The sequence below is a fragment of the Arachis ipaensis genome, chromosome B10 (genome assembly GCF_000816755.2).
Source record: "Arachis ipaensis cultivar K30076 chromosome B10, Araip1.1, whole genome shotgun sequence".
NCBI classification, from domain to species: Eukaryota; Viridiplantae; Streptophyta; class Magnoliopsida; order Fabales; family Fabaceae; genus Arachis; species Arachis ipaensis.
In genome coordinates, this window is record NC_029794.2 from 132292895 (window position 1) to 132318984 (window position 26090).

General features: G+C 31.2%; 6 protein-coding genes across 14 annotated transcripts in view; 2 read left to right on the forward strand and 4 right to left on the reverse strand.

Annotated features, from left to right (window-relative positions):
• On the forward strand, positions 65 to 1535 carry LOC110268499. Its single transcript, XM_021114721.1, has 5 exons — positions 65 to 255; positions 367 to 496; positions 611 to 799; positions 945 to 1097; positions 1362 to 1535. Exons 1-5 carry the CDS (start codon positions 65 to 67, stop codon positions 1521 to 1523), a joined length of 825 nt encoding a protein of 274 aa, XP_020970380.1. The 3' UTR covers positions 1524 to 1535.
• On the forward strand, positions 6440 to 11319 carry LOC107622569. Of its 5 annotated transcripts, none has more exons than XR_002355023.1 (4): positions 6440 to 6549; positions 7450 to 9134; positions 9239 to 9302; positions 9424 to 11319. XR_002355023.1 is itself a non-coding variant. In XM_016324513.2 (4 exons), the coding sequence occupies exons 2-4, from the start codon at positions 7522 to 7524 to the stop codon at positions 8980 to 8982; spliced, it is 513 nt and encodes a 170-aa protein (XP_016179999.1). In that variant the 5' UTR covers positions 6440 to 6549; positions 7450 to 7521; the 3' UTR covers positions 8983 to 11319. The 5 variants fall into 5 exon arrangements, 2 of the variants coding, with proteins under 2 accessions (XP_016179999.1, XP_016179998.1); XM_016324513.2 differs by having other exon boundaries at positions 7450 to 7550; positions 8097 to 8169; positions 8572 to 11319; XR_002355022.1 differs by having other exon boundaries at positions 7450 to 9302.
• LOC107622570 lies at positions 15885 to 19262 on the reverse strand. Of its 5 annotated transcripts, none has more exons than XM_021113719.1 (5): positions 18884 to 19257; positions 18562 to 18766; positions 17755 to 17808; positions 17408 to 17436; positions 15886 to 16513 (listed from the first exon to the last, which is right to left on the reverse strand). In XM_021113719.1, the coding sequence occupies exons 1-5, from the start codon at positions 19014 to 19016 to the stop codon at positions 16509 to 16511; spliced, it is 426 nt and encodes a 141-aa protein (XP_020969378.1). In that variant the 5' UTR covers positions 19017 to 19257; the 3' UTR covers positions 15886 to 16508. The 5 variants fall into 5 exon arrangements, with proteins under 5 accessions (XP_020969379.1, XP_020969378.1, XP_020969375.1 ...); XM_021113717.1 differs by lacking the exon at positions 17408 to 17436 and having other exon boundaries at positions 15897 to 16328; positions 16418 to 16513; positions 18884 to 19260; XM_021113720.1 differs by lacking the exon at positions 17408 to 17436 and having other exon boundaries at positions 15885 to 16581; positions 18884 to 19255.
• On the reverse strand, positions 19153 to 22130 carry LOC107621285. The gene is made up of 10 exons (XM_021114722.1): positions 21981 to 22130; positions 21529 to 21796; positions 21301 to 21397; positions 21052 to 21173; positions 20849 to 20933; positions 20533 to 20665; positions 20257 to 20411; positions 19997 to 20126; positions 19335 to 19512; positions 19153 to 19244 (listed from the first exon to the last, which is right to left on the reverse strand). The coding sequence occupies exons 1-10, from the start codon at positions 22128 to 22130 to the stop codon at positions 19153 to 19155; spliced, it is 1410 nt and encodes a 469-aa protein (XP_020970381.1).
• Positions 24373 to 26044, reverse strand: LOC110267766. The gene is made up of 6 exons (XM_021113572.1): positions 25850 to 26044; positions 25581 to 25754; positions 25279 to 25433; positions 25058 to 25187; positions 24721 to 24909; positions 24373 to 24638 (listed from the first exon to the last, which is right to left on the reverse strand). The coding sequence occupies exons 1-6, from the start codon at positions 25991 to 25993 to the stop codon at positions 24543 to 24545; spliced, it is 888 nt and encodes a 295-aa protein (XP_020969231.1). The 5' UTR covers positions 25994 to 26044; the 3' UTR covers positions 24373 to 24542.
• LOC110268500 overlaps positions 26041 to 26090 on the reverse strand; it is a 2897-nt gene continuing 2847 nt past the window's right edge. The window contains exon 8 of the mRNA XM_021114723.1: positions 26041 to 26048. Coding sequence (XP_020970382.1) covers positions 26041 to 26048 — 8 coding nt within the window. The remainder of the gene's footprint in view (positions 26049 to 26090) is intronic.

The following is a 26090-nucleotide window of genomic DNA, read 5'->3' on the forward strand; positions in this document are numbered from 1 at the left end:
AAATGTTAGTATTTTTTTTTCCAACCATCTGAACTGTGTTTCAACATGTGTGGTATGATAAGAAATGTATCATAATATACCAATTATTGTTTTTCTACATGATCATATTTGTATTCTGATCGGTGAGATTATTGATGTTTTGAAACATCAGAAGTGGTGGTACTACTGTTGTCTGTGTAATGCACATGTTTCTCATGTTGGGAATGTATTTTATTGTTATCTGTGTAGAGTTGAGTGTGTTGATGCCATAAGAAGGTATCTATTCTTTCTCTGGAAATTGTTGGTACCAGTTTTCTTTTTGCTTTATTGAATCTTCTGCACATGTTTCCCAATGTATATATTTTTTATTTTTTTTACATTATTTAGGTATCGGATCAAAATTATTGTTTCCCACTCAAATGGCAGCAATATTTTCATACTTGAGGATGATGAGGTGATGCAAATAGTCAAAAAGAGTTGTTCAGACTTTTTGATAGATGAAAAGAAAAACTCCCAAGTAATCATTTTGGTTTTAATTTAATTTAGTTGTGCTTCTTTTCGGTTTAGTATTTATGGTTCAGGTATGTGAATTTTGCTAATGTCCCTTCTCTTTTTCCTTTTTTTTTCTTAGTCAACCGATGAATACACTCTTCCGAATGGGATAATTTCTCAGTTGATGAACAAGAAAATTCTGTTCATAGTGGATCCTAGACCTGTTGGATATGAATTGAACACATCTCTTCACATTGTTCGTGCAGTATGTGATGATCTTGAAATTGTGAAGTTTTTGGAGGACTCTAGCAATGATAATGATCAGCAGGTGATAAGATTGTTAACTGAATCTGATGTTGAGTTAGTGAGTTTTTTTTCTAATCAGGTCAACCTGATTTTGGTATATTGTTCTGTGTTTTTCATGTGTCATGTGTTAATGGTTTCTGATATTATTACTTTGTTGTTCAATTTAGAAATTTCATCTGGATCCCTTTGTTCCTCATTTTCCTTTCGAATTTAAGAATCCAGTTCAGTTTCACTCCAATGCAAGCATTCAGTGTTCATCGAGCTCAAGTGCTACAGTGGGTCAGGCTTCACCCATTTCTGTTCTCAACTGGAATTGTTGGGTATTTGTTGATCTAATTCAGTTTGATTTTTTATCTCTTTTTAAACTATGTGAACAATGATAGATACATTCCTATATATGTATTGCTTAAATTCTTTTACTTTATTTGTTTAGTTTTTGTTTTATTACTCTTCAAAGTTTCATCCTTCGTGGTTTGTTTCTCATCTTGTTTTATTTTATTTGTTTAATTATTTATTTATTTATTTATTTATTTTTTGGTAGTTTCTTCATTCGATGTTCTTATATTTTGTTGTGTTATTTGTAGAATGTTAACCATGATTTTCATGCAAGAATCTCATCCTCACAAGGTTCGAATTTATTTGGGAGTCATCAACCTCTCACTATTAGGGAAGAGCTTCGGAGTGCTTTTGGACAATGTGAAAATACTGCCGAGGCTGTTGAAAGGATGGATGAGTGTAGTGGCTAATCATTTGTTACATTAGAATATTATATATATATATATATAAAATATAATTCCACCTCTTTGAAGAATTGTCATAACTTTGTTTATTTGTGTTAAGTAGTTGGAAAATTGGTAAAATCTATTGTCAATATATCTATTTTGGTATGTAATATCAAGACATTTTCGGAGTTGTCATGTTTATGAAACTTATTATTCTATTTGATATATTTAAATTTCTATGTGTTGTTATGTTTCTCTGTGTTATTGAATAAACCATGATTATTATGTATAGACATCTGCTTTGTTTGGTATATATATATATATATCTTTATATATATATGATATATTTTTTTTCTCCTTATAAGTTATTTAAATGTGTGCAAGAATAAAAATAATGAACCCAAAATCATTTAAAAAATGTATTTTTTTTTAATTGTGTTATAATTTTATATTTAGATTTAGATATCTCATATAAAAAATGTTGTTAAGTAAAATTAGTTAAAAGTATTTTTTATTTATTTATCATGTGAAAATATACATTTAAAAAAAATTATAAATATAAATTTAAATTTCTAAAAAAAATATTATAATGAATTTTTAAATAAATTTTACTTTTATTATTAAAAATTTTTCAAGTGCACTAAAAAGTAAGTAAAAACATATTTTCCATCCTTTTTTTTTTTCGATTTTATCATCAATAATCAAATGCTTAGTTGCTTCTATTAGTTTATTGATTTAATTAGCATAGTTATGTATCTTAACACTTTAATGGTGTAGAGATAGATATTTTTCATAAAAAAATGTTAAAATTTTTTCTGATACTGGATGGATTAGATCAATAGATGTGGACCGCAGAATGGAGTTAGGATGAATCTGATTGGAAAACAGGGGTGTTCCATTGGGAAGACATTATCTCTTGCTCACTATCTGTTTAGTTCGTCAAGCCGATTCTCATTCGGATCTTTCTCAGTCACATATCCCTTCTCACTCTCTCTGGAATTCGGGCGAAGATAGAGTCCGATCGGAAAAGGAACAAGTCTCCGGTGGTGCCGGCGGAGCAGAAGGAGAAGCATAAGTCGAATTTGAACAAGGAGAAGCTTCCCTGATCTTTTCCCTCTGTTATCTCTCTTTCGCTTCAACCCTTGCTGTCCTCTCTGTTTTTCTTTTGAAACCCTAAATGCAACCTTCCCCTTCTTTTTTTTCATAGATAGCCAACTCACTCCTGCTGCTCCGGATAATCCCTGGCCATTCATGCTCTGTTTATCGCTCTCCCTGTCTCCCAAATTCTCATTTTCGTAATGCATATTTCTCGGTCCTGAACGCCGTAACTTCAACGTCGTTTTTGTCAACCTCCATCCAGAAATCCTAACCCACCTAGCTAAGCCGATAGATGCTGGTGATGCTGAGAGACTGAGATCTCTGTTGCAGGCTTCACATGCTCACGAAGAGCGTTATCCCGGCGGCTTGCTTCAAGGCAACTGAGGAATCGCATCCCACTTCCTCGGCAACGGCGGTTGCAGCTACAAAGGTCCAATCATCATCTTTTCAAGCATCTTCTTTGTCGATTGGTAATGGCTCTCTATCCCTCGAATTCAAACTGTGTCTTCTTCCATCTTTTTATTCAATATTATGCCTATCACCTAATTCTTGATCTCTCTCTTTGATATAACTGCCTGTGCGATTAGGGTTCATGGAAAAGGATCATGGGAACAAATTTTTTTTGTTCTGATTTGTCAGATTCATTTAAAGATTGGTTGTAGTTCTCAAGAGGAAATCAGCCTAGGGTTCATGTCACTCTGCGTCTCTCTTATCTTGGGAAACAACAAGTTAGGTGGGAATTTTTCCGGCCGTCCTGTCTTTTCTGTGTCCCCTTCCATCATGTGGTGTAGGTATGTAGTGGTTATGACTTGTTTCAGATTCTTTAATATTTCTTTACTTTGATACTCAAGTTTCCTTTCAATTGACAGGATTTGTTTTTGCCCCTGTTTGGGTGTTCTTTTCTGATTCTGTTTCGGATACTTTTTGAACTTGGCTTTAACTAAAGTTTTATATGATGTTGACTAGAAACATAAATTGAGTTTACTACTACACATGTGTGGAGTGTAAGTGTTGATATTTCCTTATCTTATTTGTTAGCAGTTTTAATGTGTTCTTTGTGCCCTTTTTTTGTCTTGAGAGTCAAAATTACATTTGTGTCTTATTTTGTACCTAAGTGTACACCACTTGAGTTTTATTTGGAAGCTATTTAAAATACTTTTTTTATCTTTTATCCTGTCTTTTTCAATTGTCACGGAGCTGTTAGCTTGGAAGAAGGAGCTGTTTGATGAAGTTATGTGATATTTTTTCTTGCATATTTTTACTTAAATTATATTTGTGTGTTGTTTTGTGTGGTTTTGAAAGTTTTTTTTCCCCTGATATGGGAAAGTTCATAACTGTATTAAAATCAATTAGATTATTATTTTACGCAAAGCTTTTTGGACAATTTTTTCACTCACCGTGTTTTCCAAATCCTAGGGATTCAACTCTGATCTCCACAATAGTGTTTCTATATTATTTTCAGTGGTTGCAACCTCTTCATTTTTGTTATCTTCAATTTAATGCCAAGGAAACTAATCTAATTTCATTGGTGGTTCATTGCAGCTCATATTATCAAAGTCAGAAATTGGAAAGGCCAGTTGAACATTCCCTATCCAGGTAAGTAGGGTGGGTTGTTGTTTTGTTGTAGGTTATTCGTGGTTGTTTTCTAAGCTGTGTGTGTATTAGACTAAAGTGTATTTTGTAGTTGTGCTTCCTTTTAATTGCATTATTGTGACTTGTGTGCTTTGAAGGAAGCAAATATGAACTCCAGTGTGCATCCCTAATTAATGTTTTCAAATATTGGTTTTTTCTTTTCCTTTTTTTTTTTTCAATCCATTTGCTGTTTCTAATGTATGCCTACCTAAGATATTTACCAACTCTGAATGGCATAAGTACAATGATTTTTTTGGAGTATTTGATGACTGCCTTCCCTATAGGAAAATCACATGGAGGTGCACTGTACCAGGTATGGTTTCATGTGGTTCTTATCTGTTGATTTCTTGAAAGTTTCAGTTGTTCTTGCTGTTTTTTTGTTTGTTAAGGTTTAGCCCCTCTCATTATTTGTGTCTATGGTGTTGAATGGAGATGGATATGGACTCATATTTTGTTTTGCTTGCAATTCCATATCCAATTTCAATTCAAAAAGGTCAGCCTCTTTGATACAAGTAGGACTAATTGTGATGCATTTGTGTGCTTCATTTAATTATAACCAAAGTAGAACCCTTAAATCCTATATATCAACTGATGAATCCATTTTTAATCTTTTACTTTCTATATATCCAAGAAATTCATTTAGTTTTTATATTGTTTTCTGTATTCAGGATCATGTTCTTTCGTTTTATGTTTGATTTCAAATTTTATGAAGCACTCTCATAATTATATTGAGAGTACACCCATTGAATACAATATTCAAATTTCATTAATCTATTTGTATTTTTTTATTTTCTGTATATTCAACAAATCTATCAAGTTTAGATAAAGTGGTTTGGTGATTACATATGGGCTATGTGAATCATGATGAGGGAATGGGTTTTCTACCTAATCTGTTCTATTTGTTGTTTTGTGATTGACAAGAATTGATGTGTATCTTGCTGTTTGTTCCTTTATATAGTTTGATTTGATTGTAGATGAATTCATTCCCAATTTCATTCTCTCCTATTCAACTTTTGCATACCAATTTCCATTTTAATTCAGTAATCTATTTGGATTTTTTGGGTGTTTTCTATGATTTGCTTGATTTTGTTTCAAATAAATGCTAATTTACTAATTTTTATACTGTAATCTGTTAGTAGATGAAGATGTATAAGAGATCAATTGAGAATGGAGTTGAAAAGAAAATTATCTTTTTTTTCACTTTCAGAATGACCCAAACAAAATTCCAGCACTATCACACCACAAGAGAGGATGTAACTGTAAGAAATCATTCTGCCAAAAGAAATACTGTAAATGCTTTCAGGTATTCATCCATCCTTACTAGGTATCATGAATGCTTCCGTTTTAGTTATAATTTTATATTCTAATGGTAGTATGTTTTGTTTTTCAAAGGCTGGTGTTGGATGTTCCATAAACTGTAGATGTGACACGTGTAAGAACACGTTTGGTAGAAAGAATGGTTAGCTGTCCCTTCTTTTGCAAATTAAATACATGTCAGAATTTAACTGTTTTATTATTTCAGGTTCTAATTCCGTAGGAATAGAAACCCAACCAGAAGTAGAAATAGAGGCCTGTGGTAAAGAGTTTGTAGAAAATGCATCACGGAAAATTGATATTTAGAACTCCCACGGAAAATTGAAATGGTAGCTTTTATTCTACTTTTATTTGGGTCAATCTTGATAAATTTGTTACTTAAAGGGGTGTTTTCATTTACACTGGCTTTTGATTGTGGTCTACATATTTTATTTGAATCATTAAGAAGTAAGTGTTGATTTTTTCAACCTAAAATTATGGTCAATATTAGTTGGTTCTAATTATCTTTGAGGTTATTAAAATTTGATAAAAAACTGTTAATCTTATTCCATTCAAGATTATATCAAAGCAATATCTAATTAAAAAAGAGAGGTTGAGAATAGAAAAGTTCAGTTTTCTATTAGTTGAAATCAAGATTATTAATTAAGTATTATTAAAAAGAATTTTAATACCAAAATTAGTAACAATAATAATTTTTTTTTTACACATATATCGTATATTCTTACAGAGCAGTTTGCTATTAGTTCAAGGTTGAGGCATGATTAACTTTTTTAGTAAAGTTTTACATCAATAGAAGAATATATGTTCAAAAGTGAAGAAAAAACTGATTGTTGGTGATTTTAGTCATAATTTTTAAGTAAAATATTTTTTATTCTGATCTATAAATTCCATTTGAAGTGCGACACACCAGTGTTGCTTGGTGAATCGGCGCATAATTCATTATCTTCATGTTTTGACAGATCGAGGCACTAAACTTCAGCCAAGTAACAACTGGGGTGCTGTTAAGGTAAATCCTTTATAAACTGAAAACCAAGCATCAATTTCATCTTTTGCCCTAATGGTTGTACTGGTAACTAAGTTTTCAGTTTTGTATTTTTTCTTTTCGTTTTCTTCTCAGTTTTGCTAGGTTTCTTTGCCTGTAAACTTGATTTTTTTTTTTGGGACATGCATGTATTATTCAGTGAATGTTTATATGAAAATTTAAAGGAAAAGAAAGAAACAGTTGATTTTCAACACATGACTTGTCTGATACTTCGTTCAGTGCAACATCTGATTCTTATCAAATTATTTTTGTTCAATCTTTCCGTTGGCATCATTTTCATTTTAGATTGGATTTTTTTTTTGTTCTGTACAAGAATTAGTTATTTTGGAAACTACCCCAACTATTAATCCCAATTTCATATTCTCAGATATGGGTTTATTCTTTTAGGTTTTGTAAGCTCTTTCTCAGTTAAAAAAATATAATTATTGTATAGATTATTTTATCCATTATTTTCAAATATAAAAATGATTTTTTGAATTCAGTTTTGTCATATCTATGATCCTTGAATATCAATTTTGGTCTTTTATAGTTGAATATTGATATAATTTTTTTATTTTTTCTTTTTTCGTATCATTTGTAATCCATATTCTAATTAACAAACTCATAATCCATGATTGTTTGCTTAAATTATTATTAATAGTCGTGGTTAGCTTTTTGACACTTCTCAACATTATAATTAGGATTAGTAGAAATTTAGTTTACTAGAATAAATAACGATATTTTTGTTGATCTGTTCCTTGTTTTCTTTATCAATGGTTGCTGTTTGTTCTTTATGTTTCTGGATTCAATTTTATCACTTATTTTTATTCAATTTGTTCAAATCTTATATTAGCATTTACTTTATCATAATACTCTTTTTGGCAGAAATAAACAAGTTCTTTTCTCCGTTCTTGGATCTTTATACGAAGTGTCTCTATCTCATAAGGCTGAATTCTGATGGATGCTAATAGAGAAGATCCAAATAGGTATGGTGCTGAGGATTATAGAAGATGTTTTGTTTGCTGCATTTTCAATTTGATTGAAGTCTCATCTACTTTTTAACTCAATATATTTCACATTAATTTTATAAAATGTTAACGTCAATTAAATATCGATGTTATGCCATGTATATATATTTTTTAAATTCTTTCTTTCATGCTTTTCATGTAGTTATTTAATTTTATTGGCTTGTCATCTATATGTAGTTCAGATTAATTTTATAAAATGTTAACGTCAATTAAATATCGATGTTATGCCATGTATATATTTTTTTTAAATTCTTTCTTTGATGCTTTTCATGTAGTTATTTAATTTTATTGGGTTCTCATCTATATGTAGTTCAGATTTCAGGAGTTGTAGTAATCTGTAAAATATGTTGTGTAGTAGTTTTCAAGTGTGGTCTCTTGGATATTTTTCTCTAATGTTCTTTTAATTTGTTACTTTTTTTTCTTTTTTCTGGTATACTTAGTCAGTTGTTTTCTTGGTTAAAAGTCTCAGTCTTAAATTTTAATCGTGCCTTTATATGCTAATAGGAGGTTTTTAGCAACCCAGGTATATTGGCCTAGCGGAAAAGAACTGGTTTTCAGATTTCATGATTTCAGTCAGGTAACGAAATATAATGGCCAATGTGCAGTTTTGTACAGTAGTATCAATCTGAATTAATTAGATTATTGATTTGGCTTGATGTTCTTTAATTTGTTATTTTCTATTATTTTCTGCATGTGTGAGACTGATTGCTTTGCCCCTTTGTCGCTTTTCTATGGATATTTTTTTTAAATTCATTAAGCTGTTTACTGAACTAGAATCTTTTCAATTATTTATTCTAAAGTTTTCTTCTCATTATAATGTTAGTTCATTTACGTGATTATTGTTCTCTTGTGTTGCTCAGTTGGTAATAATAGTAGATTTAAAATACCTCTATTTGCTAAATAATTAGGTAAAATTATGTTAAGCTTTTTTACCATGTTTTGTTACACGAGTTAACTTTGAAAAGAAATTTGAATATAGGGTGACAGAGCTCTTCCCTCAAATTTTGTTTCAACTCATGGGGAAGAATTAGGGCCAATATTCTATGTCATTGACGAGTTAGATAATTGTTTATCGCTGGAGGTGATCAGAAAGAATGATCAGTTGCTGATAACTGAGAACTCATTTGAACTGATTAGAACTTTCTATCTTATCGATAGACCGGCAACTATTCAATTTAGGTATGTTGGTTTTGGAATTTTTTTTATTTCATTGTTCGATAAGGACAACCAACCCATCCAAGTTCACCTTGATCCTGACTGCTATGTTCCTGAGCTAATGGACCCAGAGACACTTGATAATGTGTCAAGAGTCTTCCACATAAAGTATACCAGGATGGAAGAAGAACCATCGGATGTGATTGTTCTATCTGGGTCTGAACCATCGGATTAACAGTTTTCATCGGATGATGATGAAGACAACGATCAAGATGGGCCACTGGTGGGGGATAATCCACATGATCCGATAGATTTGTCTAGTGGCAGCAGTTTATCATTGGAAGTTGATGAACAGATTAACGCGTCAAATGATTTAGCTGATCCTAGGTAATGCTACATGTAACTATTCTCCTTTCTTTTGTATTTTAATATCATTTGATAGCTTTCTATTTTTTACTGTCGTGACTAATGTTCATATTATCTTGAATTAGATATGCTCTAGAGGTTTCTTATGAAAAGAAGATCACAGCTTCGGATGTCGGACAATCTAGATTGGTAACTTGATCATAAAGAGTGTTTTTTTTTTCTGCAAACTTATTGGATGTTCTTCCTAAATCTATTATTCATTGTGTATGAAAATATTATGTTTACGTTAACTATGAATTATTCGTTTCAGTATTTGGCTTCAAAATTTGCTGTGCATCTTAAACCATCTGGAGATAGGTCGATTTGGACGATCACTGGTCCAGATTCCAATGTTGAGAAGAATGTGTTCTTTTTTCACTTACTGAATGGTAGAGGAAGAGGTACAGAATGGAAATTTGGGGTCTGGTGGAGTGAATGTTGTAGAACATACAATTTAAAGGAGGGTGATACCATCACTTTGAAACTCAGCTCGAAAAGTGATGGTATCACCCTCCTTTAAATTGTATGTTCTACAACATTAACTCCACCCGAATACAAATTTTCATTCTGTATCTCTTCCTCCACTATTCAGTAAGTGAAAAAAGAATACATTCTTCTCAACATTGGAATCTGGACCAGTGATCGTCCAAATCGACCCATCTCCAGATGGTTTAAGATGCACAGCAAATTTTGAAGCCAAATACTGAAACGAATAATTCATAGTTAACATAAGCATAATATTTTCATACACAATGAATAACAGATTTAGGAAGAACATCCAATAAGTTTGCAGAAAAAAAAAAAAAAAGAAAACACTCTTTATGATCAAGTTACCAATCTAGATTGTCCGACATCCGAAGCTGTGATCTTCTTTTCATAAAAAACCTCTGGAGCATATCTAATTCAAGATAATATGAACATTAGTCACGACAGTAAAAAATAGAAAGCTATCAAATGATATTAAAATACAAAAGAAAGGAAAATAGTTACATGTAGCATTACCTAGGATCAGCCAAATCATTTGACGCATTAATCTGTGTATCAACTTCCAATGATAAACTGCCACTAGACAAATCTATCGGATCATGTGGATTATCCCCCACCAGTGGCCCATCTTGATCGTTGTCTTCATCACCATCCGATGAAAACTGTTCATCCGATGGTTCAGACCCAGATAGAACAATCACATCCGCTGATGAACCATCCTGTTATACTTTATGTGGAAGACTCTTGACACATTATCAAGTGTCTCTGAGTCCATTAGCTCAGGAACATAGCAGTCAGGATCAAGGTGAACTTGGATGGGTTGGTTGTCCTTATCGAACAATGAAATAAAAAAAATTCCAAAACCAACATACCTAAATTGAACAGTTGCCGGTCTATCGATAAGATAGAAAGTTCTAATCAGTTCAAATGAGTTCTCAGTTATCAGCAACTGATCATTCTTTTTGATCACCTCCAGCGATAAACAATTATCTAACTCGTCAATGACATAGAATATTGGCCCTAATCCTTCCCCATGAGTTGAAACAAAATTTGAGGGAAGAGCTCTGTCACCCTATATTCAAATTTCTTTTCAAAGTTAACTCGTGTAACAAAACATGGTAAAAAAGCTTAACATAATTTTACCTAATTATTTAGCAAATAGAGGTATTTTAAATCTACTATTATTACCAACTGAGCAACACAAGAGAACAATAATCACGTAAATAAACTAACATTATAATGAGAAGAAAATTTTAGAATAAATAATTGAGAAGATTCTAGTTCAGTAAACAGTTCAATGAATTTAAAAAAAATATCCATAGAAAAGCGACAAAAGGGCAAAGCAATCAGTCTCACACATGCAGAAAATAGTAGAAAATAACAAATTAAAGAACATTAAGCCAAATCAGTAATCTAATTAATTCAGATTGATACTACTGCACATTGGCCATTATATTTCGTTACCTGCTGACTGAAATCATGAAATCTGAAAACCAGTTCTTTTCCGCTGGGCCAATATACCTGGGTTGCTAAAAATCTCCTATTAGCATATAAAGGCACGATTAGAATTTAAGACTGAGACTTTTAACCAAGAAAACAACTGACTAAGTATACCAGAAAAAAGAAAAAAAAGTAACAAATTAAAAGAACATTAGAGAAAAATATCCAAGAGACCACACTTGAAAACTACTACACAACATATTTTACATATTACAACAACTCTTGAAATCTGAACTACATATAGATGAGAACCCAATAAAATTAAATAACTACATGAAAAGCATCAAAGAAAGAATTTAAAAAAAATATATACATGGCATAACATCGATATTTAATTGACGTTAACATTTTATAAAATTAATCTGAACTACATATAGATGACAAGCCAATAAAATTAAATAACTACATGAAAAGCATGAAAGAAAGAATTTAAAAAATATATATACATGGCATAACATCGATATTTAATTGACGTTAACATTTTATAAAATTAATGTGAAATATATTGAGTTAAAAAGTAGATGAGACTTCAATCAAATTGAAAATGCAGCAAACAAAACATCTTCTATAATCCTCAGCACCATACCTATTTGGATCTTCTCTATTAGCATCCATCAGAATTCAGCCTTATGAGATAGAGACACTTCGTATAAAGATCCAAGAACGGAGAAAAGAACTTGTTTATTTCTGCCAAAAAGAGTATTATGATAAAGTAAATGCTAATATAAGATTTGAACAAATTGAATAAAAATAAGTGATAAAATTGAATCCAGAAACATAAAGAACAAACAGCAACCATTGATAAAGAAAACAAGGAACAGATCAACAAAAATATCGTTATTTATTCTAGTAAACTAAATTTCTACTAATCCTAATTATAATGTTGAGAAGTGTCAAAAAGCTAACCACGACTATTAATAATAATTTAAGCAAACAATCATGGATTATGAGTTTGTTAATTAGAATATGGATTACAAATGATACGAAAAAAGAAAAAATAAAAAAATTATATCAATATTCAACTATAAAAGACCAAAATTGATATTCAAGGATCATAGATATGACAAAACTGAATTCAAAAAATCATTTTTATATTTGAAAATAATGGATAAAATAATCTATACAATGATTATATTTTTTAACTGAGAAAGAGCTTACAAAACCTAAAAGAATAAACCCATATCTGAGAATATGAAATTGGGATTAATAGTTGGGGTAGTTTCCAAAATAACTAATTCTTGTACAGAACAAAAAAAAAATCCAATCTAAAATGAAAATGATGCCAACGGAAAGATTGAACAAAAATAATTTGATAAGAATCAGATGTTGCACTGAACGAAGTATCAGACAAGTCATGTGTTGAAAATCAACTGTTTCTTTCTTTTCCTTTAAATTTATAGAACAATCACATCCGCTGATGAACCATCCTGTTATACTTTATGTGGAAGACTCTTGACACATTATCAAGTGTCTCTGGGTCCATTAGCTCAGGAACATAGCAGTCAGGATCAAGGTGAACTTGGATGGGTTGGTTGTCCTTATCGAACAATGAAATAAAAAAAATTCCAAAACCAACATACCTAAATTGAACAGTTGCCGGTCTATCGATAAGATAGAAAGTTCTAATCAGTTCAAATGAGTTCTCAGTTATCAGCAACTGATCATTCTTTTTGATCACCTCCAGCGATAAACAATTATCTAACTCGTCAATGACATAGAATATTGGCCCTAATCCTTCCCCATGAGTTGAAACAAAATTTGAGGGAAGAGCTCTGTCACCCTATATTCAAATTTCTTTTCAAAGTTAACTCGTGTAACAAAACATGGTAAAAAAGCTTAACATAATTTTACCTAATTATTTAGCAAATAGAGGTATTTTAAATCTACTATTATTACCAACTGAGCAACACAAGAGAACAATAATCACGTAAATAAACTAACATTATAATGAGAAGAAAATTTTAGAATAAATAATTGAGAAGATTCTAGTTCAGTAAACAGTTCAATGAATTTAAAAAAAATATCCATAGAAAAGCGACAAAAGGGCAAAGCAATCAGTCTCACACATGCAGAAAATAGTAGAAAATAACAAATTAAAGAACATTAAGCCAAATCAGTAATCTAATTAATTCAGATTGATACTACTGCACATTGGCCATTATATTTCGTTACCTGCTGACTGAAATCATGAAATCTGAAAACCAGTTCTTTTCCGCTGGGCCAATATACCTGGGTTGCTAAAAATCTCCTATTAGCATATAAAGGCACGATTAGAATTTAAGACTGAGACTTTTAACCAAGAAAACAACTGACTAAGTATACCAGAAAAAAGAAAAAAAAGTAACAAATTAAAAGAACATTAGAGAAAAATATCCAAGAGACCACACTTGAAAACTACTACACAACATATTTTACATATTACAACAACTCTTGAAATCTGAACTACATATAGATGAGAACCCAATAAAATTAAATAACTACATGAAAAGCATCAAAGAAAGAATTTAAAAAAAATATATACATGGCATAACATCGATATTTAATTGACGTTAACATTTTATAAAATTAATCTGAACTACATATAGATGACAAGCCAATAAAATTAAATAACTACATGAAAAGCATGAAAGAAAGAATTTAAAAAATATATATACATGGCATAACATCGATATTTAATTGACGTTAACATTTTATAAAATTAATGTGAAATATATTGAGTTAAAAAGTAGATGAGACTTCAATCAAATTGAAAATGCAGCAAACAAAACATTTTCTATAATCCTCAGCACCATACCTATTTGGATCTTCTCTATTAGCATCCATCAGAATTCAGCCTTATGAGATAGAGACACTTCGTATAAAGATCCAAGAACGGAGAAAAGAACTTGTTTATTTCTGCCAAAAAGAGTATTATGATAAAGTAAATGCTAATATAAGATTTGAACAAATTGAATAAAAATAAGTGATAAAATTGAATCCAGAAACATAAAGAACAAACAGCAACCATTGATAAAGAAAACAAGGAACAGATCAACAAAAATATCGTTATTTATTCTAGTAAACTAAATTTCTACTAATCCTAATTATAATGTTGAGAAGTGTCAAAAAGCTAACCACGACTATTAATAATAATTTAAGCAAACAATCATGGATTATGAGTTTGTTAATTAGAATATGGATTACAAATGATACGAAAAAATAAAAAATAAAAAAATTATATCAATATTCAACTATAAAAGACTAGAATTGATATTCAAGGATCATAGATATGACAAAACTGAATTCAAAAAATCATTTTTATATTTGAAAATAATGGATAAAATAATCTATACAATGATTATATTTTTTAACTGAGAAAGAGCTTACAAAACCTAAAAGAATAAACCCATATCTGAGAATACGAAATTGGGATTAATAGTTGGGGTAGTTTCCAAAATAACTAATCCTTGTACAGAACCAAAAAAAAATCCAATCTAAAATGAAAATGATGCCAACGGAAAGATTGAACAAAAACAATTTGATAAGAATTAGATGTTGCACTGAACGAAGTATCAGACAAGTCATGTGTTGAAAATCAACTGTTTCTTTCTTTTTCTTTAAATTTTCATATAAACATTCACTGAATAATACATGCATGTCCCAAAAAAAAAACAAGTTTGCAGGCAAAGAAACCTAGCAAAACTGAGAAGAAAACGAAAAGAAAAAATACAAAACTGAAAACTTAGTTACCAGTACAACCATTAGGGCAAAAGATGAAATTGATGCTTGGTTTTCAGTTTATAAAGGATTTACCTTAATAGCACCCCCGTTGTTACTTGGCTGAAGTTTAGTGCCTCGATCTGTCAAAACATGAAGATAATGAATTATGCGCCGATTCACCAAGCAACACTGGTGTGTCGCATCGACTGGAAGCACTGTGAGCCACCGCAGATGAGGACAGGTTGGTAACTTGTAGCCGGATATGAGGTTTTGAACATGCAAAAGTCCGGTGGTAGAGTTTGCGGGTTGAGGGAGGTGAAAGCAAAGAAATAAAGACGAAGGAGGTGCAGTAAGTATGTTGTTGTCGCGTTTGCTTCCCTTTTTTTTTTTTTTTTCGTTGACTTGTTAAATATGATAGACGTTAAAACTAAAAGCTGAATATTCTTAACAAATTTGGCACTAAAAGTGTTTTTAATTCGACTTAATTAATGATAATGATCTCCAGTTCAAGTAATAAAAAATGACCTTTTTTATTCTCAACTTCTAATCTTTTTTAATTAGAAATTTTTTTTTATATAATAATTTAGTAGAATAACAATAAGACATTTTTATAAAATTTCAATTAACTCAAAGAAAATTACAACCAACCAATATTTACCATAATTATAGTATGAAAAATTAATATACAGTTTTTAATGATTCAAATGGAATTTATAGATCTAGAATAAAAATATTTTACTTAAAAATTATGACTAAAATCACCAACAATCAGTTTTTTCTTCACTTTTGAACATATATTCTTCTATTGATGTAAAACTTTACTAAAAAAGTTAATCATGCCTTAACCTTGAACTAATAGCAAACTGCTCTGTAAGAATATACGATATATGTGTAAAAAAAAAATTATTATTGTTATTAATTTTGGTATTAAAATTCTTTTTAATAATACTTAATTAATAATCTTGATTTCAACTAATAGAAAACTGAACTTTTTTATTCTCAACCTCTCTTTTTTAATTAGATATTGCTTTGATATAATCTTAAATGGAATAAGATTAACAGTTTTTTATCAAATTTTAATAACCTCAAAGATAATTAGAACCAACTAATATTGACCATAATTTTAGGTTGAAAAAATCAACACTTACTTCTTAATGATTCAAATAAAATCTGTAGACCACAATCAAAAGCCAGTGTAAATGAAAATACCCCTTTAAGTAACAAATTTATCAAGATTGACCCAAATAAAAGTAAAATAAAAGCTACAATTTCAATTTTCCGTGATGCATTTTCTACAAACTCTTTACCACAGGACTCTATTTCTACTTTTGGTTGGGTTTCTATTCCTACGGAATTAGAACCTGAAACAATAAAACAGTTAAATTCTGACATGTATTTAATTTGCAAAAGAAGGGACAACTAACCATCATTTCTACCAAACGTGTTCTTACACGTGTCACATCTACAGTTTATGGAACATTCAACACCAGCCTTTGAAAAACAAAACATACTACCATTAGAATATAAAATTATAACTAAAACGGAAGCATTCATGATACCTAGTAAGGATGGATGAATACCTGAAAGCATTTACAGTATTTTTTTTGGCAGAATGATTTCTTACAGTTACATCCTCTCTTGTGGTGTGATAGTGCTGGAATTTTGTTTGGGTCATTCTGAAAGTGAAAAAAAAGATAATTTTCTTTTCAACTCCATTCTCAATTGATCTCTTATACATCTTCATCTACTAACAGATTACAGTATAAAAATTAGTAAATTAGCATTTATTTGAAACAAAATCAAGCAAATCATAGAAAACACCCAAAAAATCCAAATAGATTACTGAATTAAAATGGAAATTGGTATGCAAAAGTTGAATAGGAGAGAATGAAATTGGGAATGAATTCATCTACAATCAAATCAAACTATATAAAGGAACAAACAGTAAGATACACATCAATTCTTGTCAATCACAAAACAACAAATAGAACAGATTAGGTAGAAAACCCATTCCCTCATCATGATTCACATAGCCCATATGTAATCACCAAACCACTTTATCTAAACTTGATAGATTTGTTGAATATACAGAAAATAAAAAAATACAAATAGATTAATGAAATTTGAATATTGTATTCAATGGGTGTACTCTCAATATAATTATGAGAGTGCTTCATAAAATTTGAAATCAAACATAAAACGAAAGAACATGATCCTGAATACAGAAAACAGTATAAAAACTAAATGAATTTCTTGGATATATAGAAAGTAAAAGATTAAAAATGGATTCATCAGTTGATATATAGGATTTAAGGGTTCTACTTTGGTTATAATTAAATGAAGCACACAAATGCATCACAATTAGTCCTACTTGTATCAAAGAGGCTGACCTTTTTGAATTGAAATTGGATATGAAAATGTAGGCAAAACAAAATATGAGTCCATATCCATCTCCATTCAACACCATAGACACAAATAATGAGAGGGGCTAAACCTTAACAAACAAAAAAACAGCAAGAACAACTGAAACTTTCAAGAAATCAACAGATAAGAACCACATGAAACCATACCTGGTACAGTGCACCTCCATGTGATTTTCCTATAGGGAAGGCAGTCATCAAGTACTCCAAAAAAATCATTGTACTCATGCCATTCAGAGTTGGTAAATATCTTAGGTAGGCATACATTAGAAACAGCAAATGGATTGAAAAAAAAAAGAAAAAGAAAAAACCAATATTTGAAAACATTAATTAAGGGTGCACACTTGAGTTCATATTTGCTTCTTTCAAAGCACACAAGTCACAATAATGCAATTAAAAGGAAGCACAAATACAAAATACACTTTAGTCTAATACACACACAGCTTAGAAAACAACCACGAATAATCTACAACAAAACAACAACCCACCTTACTTACCTGGATAGGGAATGTTCAACTGGCCTTTCCAATTTCTGACTTTGATAATATGAGCTGCAACGAACCACCAATGAAATTAGATTAGTTTCCTTGGCGTTAAATTGAAGATAACAAAAATGAAGAGGTTGCAACCACTGAAAATAATATAGAAACCATATTGTGGAGATCAGAGTTGAATCCCTAGGATTTGGAAAACACGGTGAGTGAAAAAATTGTCCAAAAAGCTTTGCGTAAAATAATAATCTAATTGATTTTAATACAGTTATGAACTTTCCCATATCAGGGGAAAAAAAAAAACTTTCAAAACCACACAAAACAACACACAAATATAATTTAAGTAAAAATATGCAAGAAAAAATATCACATAACTTCATCAAACAGCTCCTTCTTCCAAGCTAACAGCTCCGTGACAATTGAAAAAGACAGGATAAAAGATAAAAAAAGTATTTTAAATAGCTTCCAAATAAAACTCAAGTGGTGTACACTTAGGTACAAAATAAGACACAAATGTAATTTTGACTCTCAAGACAAAAAAAGGGCACAAAGAACACATTAAAACTGCTAACAAATAAGATAAGGAAATATCAACACTTACACTCCACACATGTGTAGTAGTAAACTCAATTTATGTTTCTAGTCAACATCATATAAAACTTTAGTTAAAGCCAAGTTCAAAAAGTATCCGAAACAGAATCAGAAAAGAACACCCAAACAGGGGCAAAAACAAATCCTGTTAATTGAAAGGAAACTTGAGTATCAAAGTAAAGAAATATTAAAGAATCTGAAACAAGTCATAACACTACATACCTACACCACATGATGGAAGGGGACACAGAAAAGACAGGACGGCCGGAAAAATTCCCACCTAACTTGTTGTTTCCCAAGATAAGAGAGACGCAGAGTGACATGAACCCTAGGCTGATTTCCTCTTGAGAACTACAACCAATCTTTAAATGAATCTGACAAATCAGAACAAAAAAAAAATTGTTTCCATGATCCTTTTCCATGAACCCTAATCGCACAGGCAGTTATATCAAAGAGAGAGATCAAGAATTAGGTGATAGGCATAATATTGAATAAAAAGATGGAAGAAGACACAGTTTGAATTCGAGGGATAGGGAGCCATTACCAATCGACAAAGAAGATGCTTGAAAAGATGATGATTGGACCTTTGTAGCTGCAACCGCCGTTGCCGAGGAAGTGGGATGCGATTCCTCAGTTGCCTTGAAGCAAGCCGCCGGGATAACGCTCTTCGTGAGCATGTGAAGCCTGCAACAGAGATCTCAGTCTCTCAGCATCACCAGCATCTATCGGCTTAGCTAGGTGGGTTAGGATTTCTGGATGGAGGTTGACAAAAACGACGTTGAAGTTACGGCATTCGGGACCGAGAAATATGCATTATGGAAATGAGAATTTGGGAGACAGGGAGAGCGATAAACAGAGCATGAATGGCCAGGGATTATCCGGAGCAGCAGGAGTGAGTTGGCTATCTATGAAAAAACAATAATTGGTATTTTATGATACATTTCTTATCATACCACACATGTTGAAACACAGTTCAGATGGTTGGAAAAAAATACTAACATTTCTTGATGCAGAAGAATACATCTTAGCACAAAGAATGTCAACAAGAATCTCTTTAATGCTATGCAGCTCTATTCGAACACCAGATATGACTTGGTTCTCATAACATCTAAGCTGTCCATACCGAGAAAAATCTTCAAATATTGGGCTAAAGGCCGAATCAGAACTAACATCCTTAAAATTTGGAAAGAAAACATTAATCATTAAACGCAACCAATTTTATAAAGTATGAGGCAAAACCATGTTGGCATGTAAAGGAAACCAATTTAAACAACAGCCAAATAATTAGAAAATGGGGATCGACAAACTATACATAAAAAAGATTCCTCCAATTCATCCATATCCATATCTAACATAAAGAAAGAGCAATAACCTTGATGCACTGATCAGCCTGAAGTTTGTTGAAAAATCGTGCATCACTAATGACATTGATGACTTTAAAGGTACCACAATAACCATGAGCACTAATCCTCTTTGCTTGAACTTTGAAAATAATTTCTTTGCCAAGCAGTTTATGAAAAAACTATGGACAGTATCGGTGCTCAATTTTCTGTCATAGATATTGAAAAGTGATCACTAATTATTGGACAAAAATAAAGTATAAGAGATACTTATCCATAGAGTATACAGCAATAGATTATAAGTGAATAAACCATACATCGATTTCATCTTCTAACAACAAAAAAACATCAGAACACGTTCTCCCTAATAGCTTAGTGGCTGGGCTGTCTAACAAGACAAACATTCCACAAGAAGTACCGTCTTCAACAAGTATCTTAATCCTGTAACTATAATAAAGAAGGTAAATATCAGATTCACCTATTTTTCAGTCCTAGAAGAGGCTGATACATGAAGGCAACTTATATCATTGAATCAGAACACATGAAAGTAAATTTGTAAATCATAACCTAGATTTACCTTATCATAAAATGCTGAATCTCTCTGCTGCACAGCTGACAATAGAACACATTGTCATCACCTACAATAGGATGACCGCAAACACAAGAAAAAAACCACCACTCCGGATCTTCAACAATCTCCTTAATTTTTCCAACCACAAAGTATTGTCCATCCTATTAGAAAAATAAAATTATGAATTGAATCAGCAAGGGATGTCTACAATTTTCAGAAATCAATTAACATGAGTATGTCTTACATACGACTAAAACATGTTAAAAAACTAATAGTGCGCACCTCATTGTTGGCCTTAAGATTATCAATAGTGCGTATTAGCTTCCAATCAAAAGATTCATCATCCCTTACACATACCAAATCCCCAACCTCATTACTACAGAGTCTACTGAAATGGTGGCTCCCAATACCATATCTATTTAAAACGCATAAAAAAAAATTAATATTAGGATTAAAGAATTTCAAGAACAAAGTTATAGAGAGTTACAAAGAGAAAGAGAAAAACAGAAAGAGATAGAGAGAGAGTGAGTGATAGAGAGGGAGGCACAAATTTCAAGTTTAGAGAGGCAAAACTTAAAGAGAACTGAATAAAACTAACTGATTCAGAAAATTCACAGTTTCCTGCATATCAGGGTTGATCAAAACTCGGGAAATATTGATCACATTTTGGAGACTGACTTTATCTACAAATCACAAAAGACAATAAGAAGAAATTAATTCTTAAAGAAAGTATTCATTGGTATAAAAAAAATATTTAAACAAATCAAAACTGAAACATGTGCAACATGGACAACTCTTCACCTCCATTGACTTTGATCTTGAAAGATTGCAGAATTACAACAGGTGGTCTCTTGTACCTTTTCAAAGTATTCATCTCTAAAAGAGCAGGAGAATCACCAACAAAATTGCAGGAGATTTTCTTCCTGGGTAATCATTATAAGAAAGGATGGACAAGAATAGACTAATTCAAGAGCAGTAAAAAAAAAAGAAGAAAAACAAACACAAGGTTATTTAAAAAAAAAGGATGAGAAACAGAAACACAATGCATACCCATCAGCAAAAACTTCAAGGGTCAGAACTTTCAATATCTTTCCATTACACTCAACATCCCTTCTCTTTTTCAATCCACAAAGCACCCCAATAAAATCTGTTTACTCAAATTATAGAAGACAAAATTAAACCCTCAGATAGAATACCATGAGACATTTGCTTGATTTTCTATTAATTTCAATTTAACACACCTTTATAATGGTTTATATTTAAAAAATTAAAATTTACCTATTAAGTACTCATAATCAATGCACTTCTGAAGAATCTGGTCCATAGAAGTTACACTTAAACCAGGGTTGGGTATGACTGTACTTGAAGCAGCAACAACAGAGGTACTACACTTGAAAAGGATGCGAAAACGATGTCTTGTAACCCTGACCAATCCAAGATTGGGTATCACTTTGAAGTCGGAAATAATGAATACTTCTCCTTCTTTTAACCGATCAATAAAAGTTGAAATCAAATCATCCTCAATAGTTGCTTGAATTTTGTGGTGCTTAAAAAAAAACAAGGAAAAAAAAACACCTTAGCCTTTATAATATTATACCATGAGACATTACATGCTAAAAATTATCACATATAGAATTTTAAAAAACAGATTTTAGTTAACTAAAAAAATCAGTCTTGATAGAACATAGGCAGGCATACACACACAGAGACACACAAACACACATATTCACCTGCTTATCCATCAAGACCATGTGTAAGAGTTTCTGCACATTTTGATTAACAATGGTAGCATCTTCCCAAATGGTCAAGATCTTAGCCTCAATAGTCCAACTTTCCTTCCATGGAGAGATTTTTCTAATAGCATCAATAGCAAGACTCATCTTATAAAAATAGCAGAGATGAAAGAATGTAGATAATAAAAACAGAAAGCAAAAGCTTGGCAAGAAAAAAGTGCATTGGATCTGAGTCTTATCTCAATGAAAGGGAATGCAAAAGAAGAGAACCAAGTAAGGAACAAATGATAGCTTCTGAGAGATCAGCACAATACTCCATCACCTCATCACTACTTATAGTAGAGAAACGGGCAACCCTGTAATGCAAAGCTTGTAGAACACGTTTATGTTGAAGTCCTTGCATAGATTGATTGATTGATTGACATATGACTTTCAATGTGCCCATACCTAATTAAATAACATATACTCATACCTCTATATATAGCTATGTAATATCAACCTATCTATGAATCTACATACATCTACCTATCTATCTATTATCTATAAACCAACCATACCTATTGATTCATGATATCTTTGACTATGTAGATATACTGTTCCCCACCAATATGAGTAGTGAGATAGAACACATGAGGAAGATTCACCCAAATAAAAATAAAATAAAAGCTACAAAATTTTATCAATGATACCCAAGAGTTCAGCTGAAACTCCAAGAGAGCTGAAAAAGAAAGTACAAATTACACACAAAAAAAAAAAGATAAATGTCAAACCAACCCAGACTAATTGAAAATAAACAAATCACTTGTTTTGTGGTCAATAATTTCGTTTTAAACCTGAAACAGAAATGAACATAGAAAACAATATCCCTTTTTCAAATGGTTATATTTTAAATATAGTAGAGTTCCCAACAACAACAGCGCTTGGAGATATTTCAATTGAAGAAATGTTGACATCCTAGTTTGATTCTTATGAGCATAGATTTCAAGCACATCATTTTCCTGGGACCAAACACGCAAAAAACCCTACAAATGAAAACAAGTATACTGAACCAACACCCCCTATATAAACAGTATACTCCCTTGCATGCTTCCCACTTGAATCCGTTCTCTCAATCACTACCTCAAAGCACTCACAAAGAAAACAATTGACCCAAAACAGCTGGTAAGAAGAATCAAAAAAACTCATCACAATTGAACATAGTTTCTACACAAATAGCTCAGACGAAAAATTATGTAACTTAGCTTTCTTCCAAATCTTCAAACGCACTCTCGATTTTCAGTGGAACCCGGTTGCAACAGATCCAGAACCAGCTCCATTCTGGATTGATTTCTCATACATCTTCGTCTACTAAGAGATTACAGTATAAAAATTAGTAAATTAGAATGATATTTTTAACAAAAGGAAACAAATCAAAGAAAACACGATGATGATAGGAATACTGTTCCGACGGGATCTTTGAGACCGAAAATGTCGACAGAAGTAGGTAACATTGATGCACAGTTTTCTGACAGAGAGAGAGATCGGATAATCCAAGAAACGATCCATAAACACGAACCATATGAGGATAAAGAAAACTGGTTGAGGATGGTGAGAGACGAATCGGGGTCACACCAACCACAGAGAAGAAAGATGCAGGAATGGGAGAGTGCCAACAGCCAGCAGAAGCAGCAAAGAGAAACGTAGGGCCGAGGACTCAGTAACGAAGGAGAAACTTATGAGGAAGATGACTGTTGATGTTCCATTCCATTAGATGGACCATTTTTTTTATGTTTTAAATTCTTTTATAAATTTCAGATATTAGCTTCTAAGTGTAAAACAAAAAATAAAATACTATAAAAATATTAAAATTAACATAGCTGTAGAACAAAATAAATTTCTGGTCTTTAAAAATAAAATAAACAATATATGAAAGAAAAGTTGAAAATTTATGTACTAAATTATGAAAAAAAGAGATATTAGAATCTTAATAAAAAATCAATTTTAAATATATATAATGTGTATAATATGAAAATTTAAATAAATTTTCTTTTTCATCATGGCATGTTGAGAATAATTTAAAAAAAAATAATAGACTTGTAACTACAATATATTTTGTCTTTTGACTGCATGGTCAAAAAAAAAATCCTTTCATGAACACCAGAGTTCTTGTACAAAATCAGTTCGGTATTTGGAGTTAACCAGCTTTCATATTTATATTTCAATTTGAAATGTTATAAATTTTTAAATGAAGACAAAATATATATTTGTTAATAACAATTAAATTTAACTTTAGCTTAAATACATTAAAAAATGTAAATGTAAAGCAATTTATTAACCAGCATCTATATCTTTTTGGGCGATTATAATTTATTCTTATATTTATAAACAGAGTAATAATTAATTAATTATTGAGCCAATTCATTTGAAATAGCTCAAATAAACGAAGATTTTCTTTTCTTGTAATTAAAAAGTACTTTCATTAAATACATAACTATCACAATTATATCCATATTAGAATTCAACAGACACTAAGTACCAGAAATCAAACAACAATTTAAAGTAGTATGTCAACACATTAAACTAAAAAGCATGCAAATCCTCCACGGCCTCATGATCACTTCCACATTGGCTGAAAACATCCTCAACTTCAGGTATAGAATCAACCAGAACATGAATCTGAACAAAATTTAAATTCACTTAGCTATTGATATTTTTAAACACTAATAATTGAACAAATTATAAAAAATATAAAACAAACCTTATGGTCATTCATCTCAGCAGCAGCCTTAAAAACATTAATAACAGAGGCATCATCCCAGATTTGTTGAACAATATACACAGAACGATTCATCTCATAACCCACAGGCCTAGCATCAACCATGAACACAACTTTTTTGTGCAAAAGACTTGAAATGAGTTTCAATGGAACAACTTTGCAATAAGATCCCTAAAAACCAAAAAATAAAGAAAAAAAAAACACAAAATACTTAACAAATACGTCAAAAATAATTTATGTTTTCTCTAGGAATTGCAAAAGAAACAAAGTTACTATATGTATATCCATATACTAATTAAAACCACAATTGGATGACAACCTGACTCAACTTTGGGTGATTATCCAAAAAACTCGAGCATCTTGTCTTTATTATTTGGACGACTTCACGGTCTTTAAGAACAAAAATATTGTTCCCATTTGAATGAGACACTACAACCTTCAAGCAGAACCTTCCAAATCATGAGAAAACAACAAAAATTTCAGTTAACATTGAAATAATAAATAGTTACAAAAACAGAATTAAATGAAAGAACAAAACACCTTCGGACAGCATCAATGCATTGAAGCTGACATAGATCACATGATAAAATATTTTTATTAGTTGACACAAGAGAACCACATAAACAAGTTGAGAACCACCACTTATGATTCTTCAACACAGATGATATAGTTCCCAGAATAAAAACAAAACCACCCTACAACAAAGAAAAAAGGATTACAGAATTTAAAATTTCAAATAATTTACAAAACTATTATTTACTAATTTTTCAAGTTATGATATAACAAGACTAACAAAAAAAATGATTTAAGAGATTTTATTGCAAATGAGGGAAAAAAAATACGTTCTCAGAATCAGAATAACAGCGGTTCGGTGAAATAAGATCAGTGATAATATCTTCAATAGTTTCTGATTGAATAGCATTATCACAAACTACTTGAGTCTTGTAATCTTCGCCAGTTGCATACTGCAAGTAGCTATCATAGATTGGTGGAAAAATGGGACCATGAAGCATTGCCTGGGATAAGTTAGTTAAAATAAGCATCGAATCCATTGGTTCCAAAAAAAAAACAATTGCATCAACATGTTGTAAGATAAGGTGAGGAATCATACATTGATATAATCATCAACTGCAACTGGTTCTTGATTATGACTAAAGACATTCACAATTTTAAAGCAACTGGAGTAATCTGGATCAACTGCAGAATCAATTTCAACCTTGAAAACTTTCTCCTCTCCAACAACATGATCAAACATTTGTGGAGAGTATGACCGACAAACCTTAGGAGTTTAATATAAAGGAATCAATAAACTTGAACACAAAATTTAAATAATAAAGATTAAATGAGGTTCA

Coding starts and splice junctions, on each gene's coding strand:
- LOC110268499 (XM_021114721.1), top strand. CDS start 65: ATGTATCATAATATACCAATTATTGTTTTTCTACATGATCATATTTGT. Junction 497..610: donor ATGAAAAGAAAAACTCCCAA/GTAATCATTTTG, acceptor TTTTTTTCTTAG/TCAACCGATGAATACACTCT. Junction 1,098..1,361: donor TTCTCAACTGGAATTGTTGG/GTATTTGTTGAT, acceptor TGTTATTTGTAG/AATGTTAACCATGATTTTCA.
- LOC107622569 (XM_016324513.2), top strand. CDS start 7,522: ATGGATGCTAATAGAGAAGATCCAAATAG. Junction 7,551..8,096: donor AATAGAGAAGATCCAAATAG/GTATGGTGCTGA, acceptor ATATGCTAATAG/GAGGTTTTTAGCAACCCAGG. Junction 8,170..8,571: donor GATTTCATGATTTCAGTCAG/GTAACGAAATAT, acceptor ATTTGAATATAG/GGTGACAGAGCTCTTCCCTC.
- LOC107622570 (XM_021113716.1), bottom strand. CDS start 19,016: ATGCTCACGAAGAGCGTTATCCCGGCGGCTTGCTTCAAGGCAACTGAG. Junction 18,767..18,883: donor AGCATCTTCTTTGTCGATTG/GTAATGGCTCCC, acceptor CTGTGCGATTAG/GGTTCATGGAAAAGGATCAT. Junction 17,809..18,561: donor CCTTCCATCATGTGGTGTAG/GTATGTAGTGTT, acceptor GGTTCGTTGCAG/CTCATATTATCAAAGTCAGA.
- LOC107621285 (XM_021114722.1), bottom strand. CDS start 22,130: ATGAGTCTTGCTATTGATGCTATTAGAAAAATCTCTCCATGGAAGGAA. Junction 21,797..21,980: donor TGGTCTTGATGGATAAGCAG/GTGAATATGTGT, acceptor TTTTTTTTTAAG/CACCACAAAATTCAAGCAAC. Junction 20,127..20,256: donor ATTCAGCATTTTATGATAAG/GTAAATCTAGGT, acceptor TCTTTATTATAG/TTACAGGATTAAGATACTTG.
- LOC110267766 (XM_021113572.1), bottom strand. CDS start 25,993: ATGTTTGATCATGTTGTTGGAGAGGAGAAAGTTTTCAAGGTTGAAATT. Junction 25,434..25,580: donor GTTATTCTGATTCTGAGAAC/GTATTTTTTTTC, acceptor TCTTTGTTGTAG/GGTGGTTTTGTTTTTATTCT. Junction 24,910..25,057: donor ATCACCCAAAGTTGAGTCAG/GTTGTCATCCAA, acceptor TTTGGTTTTTAG/GGATCTTATTGCAAAGTTGT.